Consider the following 13,383-nt stretch of genomic DNA (forward strand, 5'->3'; position numbering starts at 1 on the left):
GAATTAATTAAGACTATTCGATTACTAAATATCTAATTACGTTTAAGAACAATGAACCTCAGATAGAACAGTTCTTGCTTCAGCTTTTGTAAATTTGCTTGATTAAGCCGCGAGCGACGAAAGAGAACGAAGAATGCATTACATATATTTTGAGTATGAAAAACCTACGATCGAATAGGCAAAAGAAAACGATTAGTTCACGAATGTAAACGCGTATTCAAATAGGAACAAACAAGTAACTATGCCGAGTTTGTGACGAGAACAACACTCTGTTGTCGGCCGCCCGTTAATATAACTTTAGACTTTAGCGAAAGCGTAATCAAAAGTATGTTAATCGAGCAAGTACTTGGAAACGGGTTATCCAAGTTTTGCATAAAACTATTCACGTACTGATTTACATGTATTCATACATTAAGGACTTAAAAAGGTATCCAGGTACAGTAAGTTTATTAAAGAGAACACAGAACGTATGCATTACCTATCGAATTTCGACGTTCTTTCATATTTACGCTAGCCTTGCGTGAATTACTTAACAGAGATATGAAAAATTATTATAAGCGAACAAGTAAACGACAAATAAATGACAGAACGTTTGATCTCCGAGGAACAACACGATGTTATTCACCCCTTCGAAACTGACAATATGAGAATCTAAAATGATTTTTCTAAATTAAAAGAAATCACACTTTTCCAATTTTTCTAAATTCTAAATCTAAATAATAACTAGAGAGGAAGGGAACAAAATTTGTTAACTTAAAGCGCCTTTTACACCACTTACAAACAAAAACTTTTATTCGGATTTTGCACCAATCTAATACGTATCACGTTTCGAACAATTTCAGAGAATTGTAAAATACAAATGGAAATGTAATCGTTGATTACAATGTGACGAAAACGATACACAGAGGACGGCAGTTTTCAAGGCTTGTATCGAAAAGTGCAATCAAAATATAAAAATGCTCTTCCCGATTGCGTAACAATCGTTTGTGAAAAAAAACGCGGTGACGATCAAATTGTCGATCTCGAGGAATAATTAGAGGGTCGTCGACGCGTATTCACTCTGCAAGAAGAACCCTTTCGTCGTGAAGGGTCGACAAAGTGAAGCCGAGACATCACTTTGCCTTCTTCGCGCATTGTAAACAAGTAAAGGCCACTAATCGATCGTGTTCTAATCAAAGATCAAGTATCCTTAGAAACTTGAAACATGATCAGGAATGAGATTTGCGAAATTCAACGAGAGTTGAGAGAAGCAACTACGAAGCTAACTGCATGTATTTTTCGAAGAAATAATATTAAAGAAATTCTCATTTAATGTAAATTATGGTTAAAATTAATTTGCTACGAATTAAATATCCACAAACGATCTTTTCTAAATTCATTAGGAAATATTCGAACTCGAAATAACTCGACGTACATGTATTAACTGGTCGGCTGTTTGCATAGAAAACAAAGATAGATTACATTGTAAAACGGTTTATCTCGAAATTTTGATTACAGGTAAAATAAAGTCATAAAGATTTAACATATACACATGTATATAGAAAATTGTACACAGTACGCAAAAGAGATGTAGAAGAAGGTTTTACACAAAGCTCGATACTTGCTATTGTATTAACAATAATGACACTCGATCGAATTTATCACTCAAAGATTTTTGCACCTCCGTAATAATCTACAAACGGTGCTCCAGATGAGGTGAGATTTTTATTTCAACAAGACAAGAAAGGGAAAGAAGAAAACATAGGAATAATTCGTTCTCTTTTATATGCCACTTCTTAACTTCGATTACTATGAATGACTACAATCGAATAAGATTATCAGCCGAAAAGTCTAAGAAAGAAAAACAAATTGTAGGATAGAGAAGATCAAATACATATTTAGAAACATCTAATCTATTCGACAATGAGATTAAATTCATTGTTCGGTGATGGTGGAAAACGTCTACATAGACTCGCGTGGTATCTACAAAATACTTTAATCGTAATATTAATTAATAATATACAGCTTGTTAATAACTAAACAATAATAAAATATGCTGTAACAAGTTTTTTCACTTCTCTTGCTTCTCTACCTATCTATCTGTGTCTACCTGTGTCTGTCTGCCTGTCTCTCCCCCCCCCTCCCTCTCTCCCTCCCACCCCCTCTCTCACTCACTCACTCACTCACTCTCCCTCCCACCCCCCTCCCTCTCTCTCCCCCTATTTTATATCTCGCGTTGTCGAAAATTCTTTTCCAGTCTATAAAAAAATAGTCCAACAGGCAGGCGGAACAGAGTAAAATACACGGGCTAATTTAATTAAAAACGTGGGCTTCCTACTTTCATAATCGTTTGCGTATATCTAGCTCTTTCACATCTTAATAAATCAACGGATGACGTCACATACATACTGAGCTTCCTTTATCTCCCGAAAACTTGAAAAATAAATGAAAGCAGAGTGTAAAAAGAAGAATAGAAGGAAAAGGCAGCTAAGAAAAAGGATGAAGAAAAGGGACGCAAAATGTACCATATAAAAGGACGTCTCAGATGGAAAGAAAGATGTTGCAACCTACCTAAGAAGAGTCGGGACAAGTTCTGTAAAGCGACCGAGAAACTTCATTTTTCTCTCGGCCCAGACCAACGTGATGAACATACGCACACGTCACTGAGGTACACCGTGGATAGAACACAAACGGCGACAATGATTTTTTTAATAATAATAATGATGATGATGATGATGATGATGATGATGATGATGACGACGATGGCGATGATGATGATGATGATGGTGATGATGACGACGATGATGATGGCGATGATGGTGATGATGATAATGATGATGATGATGATGATGATGATAATAATAATAACAAGTTTCATTAGCTCATTACACTTTTTTTCCTTTTTTCTTCATCTTGATGCCTCTGTTGCTCCTCGTACAAATCTTTTCTAACTCGGCACCAATTTTTATAGCATTGTTCCTAAGCCTCTCTCGACTACATGCGCGATTTTGCGCTTTTTTCAGTGTTTCATATCGCCCATCCTTTCAGCAATCTGTAGCGGATATATCGTACATCGTATTAAAAAATTCTTATCTTACAATTGTAAATATCGTATTTCTATTATACAATGAAGCTCGTTCGTGACGGTATTCCTTAATATTTTACCATTGTGCTCGTTCTAAAATTTAACTTTTTCTCTTCCTCTTACAATTTCATCCTTACTTTATTGCTTGGTCGCAATATGCATTCATATTCTAATGAATACATGGCAACAGAAACGAAAATTCACAAAATATACAGAGCGCCTGTTGAATCTTGAAAGGTCTTCGAAAATATGAATTGAAGTTTTAAAACAAGAATTTTGAACTAATAAATACAACAATAATTTTGAAAAAGAAAGCAAGAAAACAGAAAGATGTAGAAGGTTCTTCCAAGATTCTAAAAATGTGTTCGTGATGATTTAAAAATCTGAGATATTCCAAGACTATCAACTTCAAAATTTAAATAATGTATCTCCCATTAATAATTCTGTGATGAAGTATTTCCAATATTCGTTATCTCACGTTTATATCTATCTACCGACGCATTTCCCCATGATTCGATTAAACATAATAACGCGTTTCTCATACTAAGAGAAGAAACTTTGGCAGCCGCTCTAGCCAGCTGAATAGCACGCGTACTTCTACGCAAAAATCAATTCCATTCCTTCTCTTCTTAACGTAATTAAATATCGATATACTTTAATCTCAGAACGTATAAAAATAATAATACTATCAATCCGGCGTAGTAAATACACAATATTATCGAGTTCTCAATGTTCTCACCTTTAAATAATCGCTAATGACCGGAGAATATTATATATATCGCACAAACAACAATTTTTTTTCTTCTTTTTTTTTGCGAAAGCATTGTAATGTCCACCCATTTCACAATATCGTTGCAAAAGTCAATGAACGAGCTGCTTAAACAACTGAGAAGCAGTTCTTACGGCCGTAATTTATGTACAGGGAAATCATCTTTGAATTTAAGCATTCACGGAAAAAATAAATCAACATAAAAATCCATTCGCACGTACGAAATTCATAAAACGATGCGCGATGATGGTCTCTTGGAAATACTATGCAAATCATTGACAAACTTGCTCATCGAATACGATATCGAACATAACGCTGTAGTTTGATAAATCCGAGAAACGCGGCCCACATACTCAAATTCGTTACGATCACTATATTCATTTATATAAACACTATTATCATTACTTTGTCTTGTTAATAACAGCTGCACACTCCCACTTATTACTCGCCTCGTTTCCCCCTCCTGAAAACTTTCATCTTATAACATTTCCTGATGAGCGTCTTGCTTCTTCAATTTCCTTTAGATCATTCGAGTTCCATCATCGTCAGTATATATTAAAGGCACGTTTGATTCGTTTAACAAACATGTACCTACAAATAACGATCAATACAAGTAAAAATGTCAACGAACGATTTTGTGGAGAATCCTCGCATTCGTCAAAAAGTTGATAATGACATGTTTCTCTGTGCATTCAGATCGGCGGATGTTTTTAAGATACATAAACTCCAGATGTCTCAAGATATTTTCCAGATAACATAGAATGTCGAAAATTATTTTCGCATATTTGAATCTCATTGCAAATCATTTGTCTGACCAACTGATTGGATTTATATGTTTTAAATAGATCGATTGAGAAGGACGTCGAAGCAACGAATTCCAATCGAGTATTATCGATACTAGCTAAGGTCACTTGCCCATGCTGGCATTTGCTGGCAGAGTCGCGGATCGTTGTTGCACCGATAAATATGGCTTCAAGGTGGATCTCGTAGACTCTCTGAAATATGTAAATCGTTATCGATGAAATTCGACTTGTGGAAGATCGTGACTATCGTATTTACCAAGAAATATCACGAGTATAGACTAATATAAAAAGAAAAAAAAAAGAAATAAGCTTTAGAAGCAAAATAACAGTTTTTATCTATAAGAGCTAGTAGTTATAAATGTTAAAGCCCCATTTCAATAAAAAAAAAAGCATTGAAATTCATGGTGATTTTGTTGATCCGTTTTTTTAGAATTACAAAGTTTACTTTTAAAATCTTTAGACTTTTTATTTAGGATCAATTTATAATAATGTTTTCTTCTGTACTCTTTAAATGACAAACTTTTTATCAATAATCACATTAAACAATTTGCTATTAAAAGTAAACTCTGAACGTGTCAATATTCATTACTATCTAACAGTTTTGCCGTGCATAATGTCAAATATATTTTGTCATTCTGCATATCGTATTTCGTAATTATTACCATGCAATTTTTGGAGAAGAAAAAAGCTATACGATTATACGAATTCTCTCGTTACAACGTAAAAATAATTTCGCAACTGAAAATCTTAAGCTGCTGCTCGATTATAGGTTATGATTTTCTACTTGTTAAAGTATCGTAAAGTTCCATTAAAAAGAAAATATAAACAAAATATTATAATGAGTATGTATGTACATAAAAAATATATTTCCATCTTAATTTATAATATTCTCAAATTAATTTTCATGCATTATGAATCTTATCAATTTATAACTTCTGCTAATACTAAACAAAGTTAAAACAATGCGACATCATATATTTACTTATTGAAGGGTATGTATATTTAAACTAGCAGCGAGATCAATAGAAATAAAATGAACAATCATTCTCGGCGAAAAAATGTGCTAATGTTTAAGCGCATGCAAATGACAATTGAATCGAATCAACTAACAATATCCTATTCTAGTTTTAAACAAACTCAAACAGAAACCAACATATCAATAACCGCAATAATAATAATCGGAAAAAATAAAGCTTATATTGCTTCGATCTATCGAACAATATTTATATATAATTTCGATTTTGAACAAAGCAATTATGTCGGTTTTTAAATTTTTCAAAAGCTGGAATGATTACAAAACACGCTTAATAAGATTACCTAAAGTCTTCATAATACATTTTCAAATTTCAAAACTACTTTATATCTGTATCTATATTTATATCTATATCTATATCTATATCTATATCTATATCTATATCTATATCTATATATATAGAAATAGATAGATAGATATATAGATAGGTAGATTAAAGCAATCTGAAACATAATCAATAATGGCATTCCATTATATTATGTTTTGTTTCTATAACAATGATATCTTCTAAGCGCACTGCACTTACGAAACGCTGCCAACGATGTCTTTTTTGTATTTTCATGTTCGTTGAAAATGCGATTCTGTATATAGATATGGGAGTGCAAGAAAAATCAAACGACTCTAACCTCGCTACACCCAATCATGCGATGCCACAATACAAGAGAGCTACTTAGTCTCCGGTTACGTTGAGTCGCACCGCTACGCTACCTTGGCGAGACACGTTGCCCCGTGCCATCGACGTGCGAGTTTGCTTTGTAGCCACATTTTTGTACACGTCTAGACAATCTTGCGACCCAATATTTCTGTTCGTCAGGACTACCAGCCAATATTAACAATTCACGAGCACTGTTTGGATCGTAGTGTAATTTGCAGGGTGCAATGGCATCTTCCTTTTTGTCCAAATGCTCCTTATGAACTTTTATACGACACCCTGTACACACGCAATAACAATTTCATTACATATTTTATTATAAATAATTCTTTATTTTATGAAGCAGATTTTTCATTTTGCTTGTTGACCAAAGAAAACGAATCATGTCACATCGTTATGAATTTAATAAAATATATAATAAAAAATAGTTTTATAAATCTCTTCAAAATATAATTAGAAATGTTTAAAGCATGATATGTTTAAAGCAAGGTAGTAATTATAAAAACGTAAAAATTCGTTGAACGAAACATTGTTTCATACTTACTTCGGCACTCGAGAGCTGGTGGCGGTCGAAACATATGCCACAATTGTTTTGAGCATACCTCGCAAGTAGTCGGCATATGATACGATATTGACACAAATTCGTGACCTTTTAACGATTGTGTGCCTGGTTTGTCCGTAAGTTGTGGCAGTTCCACTCCGGGCAGTGTGTTTCCTTCATCACCAGGACGTCTTGCTTCGCCTTCACCAGCATATAATAACTAAACAAGAGAAGAAAAAATGTGATTGAGTATATCATTCGATAAGTAGGGAACCAATTGTTTAACATAATATGTACCTGGAAAATTCTCGGAATATCTTTGGCATCAGCTCGGATGACATCACCCTGAGTAACAGATCTAACGTGGAAGACTTTATTTAGGTCCAATATCAAGACTGGATCGGCATTTAATTTATCATTTTCACTATTATAAAATATTATTTTCTTCGAAGAGACGACAACGTATTGTTTTTTCCATCCATGCCTTTTAATGTTCTGTTTATTTGGCACATTTAACCAACCTTCCAATCGCATGGTTCCATGTTCCGATAAAACAGAATCTTCTCCGTCATTTTCTACGGACGAAACGCTAGCGGTTTCTGAGTTGAGCGAAGCAATTTTCATTTGTAAAGTTTCTATTTCGGAATCTTTTGAATCGAGTTCCATTTGTAACCTCAATTTCGCTTGATTTTCTTCCACCAATTGTGCCTATAGAAATATAATGATGCTAGAGATAATATATAAATATTTGTAAAAATGAAACGACGTTTAGTATTTTACTTACTTGTAAATCTTGCAAATCTTTTTGCCACTTAGCTGTTAACTGTCCGTATTTTTCTCTCTCTTGAGTAAGCTCTTGCTGTAAACGCCTGCAATCTTTTTCCTTCTTTCTTAAATCTGCTGCAGAAGCTTTATTCTTGGATTTACCACTTGAAGATAAATCTTTCCTGTTCATAATCTCTGCTAACTTATTAACTGCTTGTTGTTTTAATAATTGCTCAGTTTTCAATTTACTGCTCAGTTTTTCTATTTCTTCACCATTAGACTGTGCTTTAGAAAGTTGATCTTGCAATTCTTTAAACCGTTTATTTAAATCTTCCTTTTCTTTAAGATATTGATCAACATTTTTCTTAAGTTCACCTTCACTATCCTTAAGCCGATTTATAATTTGTTCTTTTGCATTCAATTCTTGGTGATGTTTGGCTATTCCATCTTTATATTCTAATTCCTTCATTGTTCGTTCCTTTTCGAGGTCTGCGACAGTTTCTTCAGCTATTGATCTTGCCAAAGCTTCACTATCACCTCTCGCTAGAGATAATTGTAACTGATGCACTAAAGAGCTACGTTCTTCTTCTAATTCTTGTTGTAAACGTATTTTTTCATCAAGTTCTTCCCGAAGTTCTTGCGTCTGTGTTTTATAAAGTGTCTGGAAATAATACATTAAAATTTATAATAAATATATCAAAAGAAAATAATAGCTTTTTCGCTGATAGTTTGTTGAGATGTGAATTTACCGAAAAGTAAGCTTCTGCTTCTAATTGTTCTTGTAATTCCTTAGTTTGTAGTTGATCCACATTTCTTTGAGTTTTCAAGTGATGTAATTCATCCTCTATTTGACGTTTTGCTTCTCTTAGCTGAGCAACTTCGCCAGCTAATTGCTGTTCCCTGGCACGTAATCGTCCTGCTTCGGACGACTGCTGTGCTAAGTCAGTCTGCAGAATGTTTCTTTTCTGCTGTTCTTGTTCGACCTGACCTTGTAGCACTTTTACCTTTTCAACTTCTTGCCTATGTTCTCCTTCCAGTTTCTGTAATCGCTGCTGAATCTGTCGATAATCCACAGAGAGCATAGAGGTTTGCCTTTCCTTTTCTTGTGCAAGTAATTCAGCACGTTGCCTCCCACTTTTTTCTTCATTTAATTTTGCTTGTAATGCTGTTAATGTTACATTAATACATGTATAAGGATAACTCGCAATAAATCGATAAATTTAAGTATAAAGGAATGGCGTACATACTGTAAATAGAAATACCATCGAGCGCGAGCATTCCGAAATTTGAAAAATTGCAATTAGTGATGAAGTGGGTTAAGGATATAACAAAATAATTATATGGAGATGCAGTTATAAGATAAATAGGTGTATGGATGAAATGCAACTTTTAAAAAATCAAAATTTTTAGAACGTGCAGCCTAAAATGAATATTTTTTCTCATCCTGACATGCTTATCAGTATAAAAATATGGACTTTTAGAAACCTTAATATTACAATTATTAAGTACAAATGTAAATAAAATTACCTTTAACTACTTCTAAATTAGCTTCTTCTTTGGATAGTATGCGTGAACGTTCCGTTTCTTGATGGGCTACCACTTCCTGATTATACCTAGCTTGCGCAGCTTTTAATTCAAGAGTTAAACTTGCTGCTTCTTTTTCCAATGCTGAGATTTTTTCAGTTAGTTGTCTGTTATCCATGATTGCTTTCTCCTCTTTCTCTCGACTATGTTCGAGTTCGACATGAAGAGCAGAGAGTCGGCTTTCTAATTCAGCAGTTAATGATGAGGCTTGTGATCGAGAACTACGCTCTTTCGACAATTGTCCCTGCGAAATTATGTATAAAAATATAAGTTTATGTTTGAAAATGAGTATTTCTAATCAATTTCTTTTTTTTTTTTTAACATAAACACTTACTTGTAATGTAGCCACTTCTTGCTGTAAATTATCTCGTTGCGCTTGTAATTTCGCTCTTTCCACTTGTAATTCATTTGCCATTTGTTCTGCAGCTTGACGAGCAACAGTAATCTCAGTAGCTTGTTTCCGTAACCTCGTTACCATTTCTGTTTCTCTTTCCAATTTCGATTGCATTTCTTTAATTTGTTTTTCTAAACTTGTTACACGTTCAGAAGTTTGTTGTGAATTACTTGCATCACGTGCTCGTTTCGTCTGCTCTTCGTCATACTTCTTTTTCAACTCCACAATTAATGATTCCGCTTTTCTACGTAACTCAGTTTCATGCTCCACCCTACGTTGTGCTTCTTTGTAGTTGTGCCTCAACAAAGTCAATTCTTTGTCGGCTCTACCTATTTCTTCACGCAATTCGGTTTCCCGGCGTGTCATAGCTTCTAATCGTGTTGTTAAAGCTTTCTGCCTTGATTCTAAAGATTCTACCTGTCTCTTTTCTTTATCCAATAAGTTTTCTAATTGAGAAATTTTAATATCGTCGCTTGTACCATTATTGATATGATTTTCTAATCCATCTACCGACTCCTTGCCGCTAGAAGCCATTAATTGATAATCTTCTGAATATGTAAAACCAATAAAAGGTAAATGGTTTCCGGAAAATGCTTTTGGTATTGGAAAACTTTCCTCTGGTCCATCTTCTTTATCGACATCCTCAAAATTGCTAGTATCATCATCGCCAGAAAGTTCTGGCACGACAGGAGGAACACATTCTCGTAAATTTTCAAATGTCCACTGATCGTTTTTAAAGAAAGGATGATTTTTTATTTCTTCCACGCCATTTCTACCCAAACGTTTAGTTCTATCCGTAAGAAAACCACATATCAAATTCTTGGCAGAATGAGAAATATCAACTTCTTGTGGAAAATGTAATGAATTTCTATGATCCATAATTTTTGAATATGTTCCAACTAATGAATCTGCATAAAACGGAGTATCACCAACAAGCATTTCATATAAAAATACACCAACTGACCACCAATCACATTCTCTTCCATATACACCTTCACCACCTTGAGATTGAAGCACTTCAGGTGATATATAATCAGGTGTACCTACTGCAGTATCAGATCGGACAAGACCATCCTAAAAGACATATAAGATAAGATATTTTTATATAATGTTACATTGTTAGAAATTTGATAGAAAATGCTAAAAAAAAAAATATACATACAGCATCCATTCTCATACAAGTGCCAAAATCTGCAAGTTTTAAATGACCATACTTATCAAGTAACATATTATCTGGCTTTACATCTCTATGAACAAATCCCATAAGATGTATTGCATCTAATGCAAGCACCACTTCTGCACAATAAAATTTTGCCCATTTTTCTGGCACGTCATAATTTGACATTAAATTCACTAAATCACCACCTGGCATGTAATCCATCACCATGTAAAGATATTTTTGATCTTGAAATGCAAAATGAAGCTGAACTATCCACTGAGAATTGGCATGTGCCATTATATCACGTTCTTCCCAAAAAAAGGCTGAATCTGATCGTTTGATCTGTAGAATACACAAAAATAAAGTGTACAGTATACACATAAATTATCCATTTGTGATTTATATATGTCTTACCATTTCAAATTTACTGAGTAATTTCATAGCATATACTTTCTGTGTAGATTTATGTCTTACTAATTGTACTTCGCCAAATGAACCACGACCTATCACTTTTATTAGGGTAAAGTCATCTGTACGCATTCGCATTTTACAAATATCTTGAGCTACTGAGTCATCTGAAAGTATAAATAATTTTTATTACATCTTGTCCTTGAAAAATTAATATTAGCATCACAACATCAATAAATATATTAACATGTTTCATTTAGTTATATCTGATTTATTTACTCCTCTGCATCTATTACATAAGATGAATCGTTGTATTATTATATTAACATATTATTCTAACACATAGCGATTTGCTTATTGATAATAAAATGCTTGACTTTTCTAAAATATACACTTTATACTAAAGTAATGAAGTGTCTATTACTCTGTATTTTAGTAACTGCACTATTATAATAATAAATAAGAATATTTTCCATAACGGGCAGAAAGGTTAAGTACTCACATCTATTCATATACGCTTCTATATTTTTCATACGTTTTACGCTGGGATGATCACAATCTGCCACCAGGGCCTGAACTGTATCCAATAAGCAATCAATGTTTGTGATACTTCTTGGATCCTTTACGCGTTCCTCCAGCATCCTCAGGCGCCTGCGCCTGTCTTCATCTCGTACTACATCCATCTCTCCTATTAAAAGCTAGGAATAATTTCCTTCAAAAATGTAATATTTTTTTTGACGCATCAAAAACAATACAAAGCAAAAGGCTACATATAGTATAAACACAATTTATGCAATGTTGCAATACTGGATGGGCAGTCCATGTTTCCTGAAACAAAATTATATATATACATATAAATGTATATAAATATATATGTATATGTACATAAATGTTAATATATAATCATTATTGTCATATTATTGTACAAAGATTGACATAAAATACAGATGACATTTTGTACTCCATAAATGAAATAACTAAGTCTATATTTAAATAATACCATATATAAATATAGCTTTAAATAATATAAAGATATGATTATCGATAAGTTTAAAATAGTTTAATTTGTGCATTGTATTTATATTACTAGTCGTGTGCACCCATGCAACAAGATAAAAATTACAATATTATAAAATCAAATAAATAGATTTAGAATTAAAGTAATATAAAGTAAAAGATTAATAAAATTATTAGTTCCATGTGTACCTTTTACTAGAAGGATAAGTTAATTAAATAACACAATAATTTAAATAACACAATTTAAAAGGTATACAAATTTGTGAGAGAATAGATACAACAGAATATATGATGACTCAACATGATTTATGTGTCAAGATCATTAAGAAACAGTGATTACTAAACAGTGTGAAAACAAAACATATATTTAATTATTTAGAAAAATAGGAATTCCCAGACTAACATTTATTTAGATATTTTGCACTGAAATTCATCATTACACTTGCAAACAAAATTTTACCAGTTCGTCTTGTCATTTTCACAAAGAAACTTTTATAAAATAAAAATACAAATTGTAGAAATCGTTAAACAAATGTGAATTTAATGTTTGCATTTTAATATTTCAATGAAAATTAAAAAATTCAGAAAATAACAAATCAAAGAAGTCTGTTAGGAAGCTTGCAGAAATAAGGTGGATCCCGTGCAGGTACTTCTGAATCCGTCATGAAGAATTTTCTAAATATTCCGTATTTTTCATTATCGATTAATTAATGTCAGAAGAAAATTCACTCTAACGTACCTAATATCACGAATACCGTATCCAGTACTTCGTCTAACTGAATAAAAATACTATAAAATACATTATGTTTCTACGTAAATTGGTTGCGATTGCACACAGCTGAGCCGTGTATGCGCCATTGAGAAAATTCACAACGGTCATCAAAGCCAATGAAAGCTCGGGAAAAACGTAGAGTAATTCGCTTTTCAATTCATGTACAGTGATCGAGGGAAATTTTCCAATTTTATTCGAGAACTCTAGCACCTACTTCAGATGTGAAATCTCACATTATTCAATTTGAAAATATAACAGTATTTTCAATGAGATTTTTGGTTATTTTCACTCTACTTGGCACCGTTTGAATTAGTTCGTTGTTTTAAAATTGGCAACATAAAAGTCACCCTTTCTTCATACATATATATTTATTTGAATCAAATAAAACTTCGAAAGTTTCACGAATTAATGAAAACTACGTC

The 13,383-nt window shown here is 32.9% G+C and overlaps 1 protein-coding gene across 4 annotated transcripts; it reads right to left on the minus strand.

Annotated features, from left to right (window-relative positions):
• Positions 1–1,956: 1,956 nt before the first annotated feature.
• Positions 1,957–13,077, minus strand: LOC126869364 (rho-associated protein kinase 2). Of its 4 annotated transcripts, XR_007690911.1 has the most exons (13): positions 12,929–13,077; positions 11,675–12,000; positions 11,179–11,339; positions 10,768–11,106; positions 9,546–10,679; positions 9,155–9,455; positions 8,377–8,792; positions 7,647–8,288; positions 7,160–7,570; positions 6,866–7,082; positions 6,378–6,600; positions 4,510–4,828; positions 1,957–4,424 (listed from the first exon to the last, which is right to left on the minus strand). XR_007690911.1 is itself a non-coding variant. In XM_050625784.1 (12 exons), exons 2-12 carry the CDS (start codon positions 11,853–11,855, stop codon positions 4,741–4,743), a joined length of 4,104 nt encoding a protein of 1,367 aa, XP_050481741.1. In that variant the 5' UTR covers positions 11,856–12,000; positions 12,929–13,077; the 3' UTR covers positions 1,957–4,740. The 4 variants fall into 4 exon arrangements, 2 of the variants coding, with proteins under 2 accessions (XP_050481741.1, XP_050481740.1); XR_007690912.1 differs by having other exon boundaries at positions 1,957–4,828; positions 6,296–6,600; XM_050625784.1 differs by having other exon boundaries at positions 1,957–4,828; positions 8,377–8,783.
• Between the last annotated feature and the right edge of the window lie 306 nt (positions 13,078–13,383).

This window comes from Bombus huntii, chromosome 9 (genome assembly GCF_024542735.1).
Source record: "Bombus huntii isolate Logan2020A chromosome 9, iyBomHunt1.1, whole genome shotgun sequence".
Taxonomy (NCBI): domain Eukaryota; kingdom Metazoa; phylum Arthropoda; class Insecta; order Hymenoptera; family Apidae; genus Bombus; species Bombus huntii.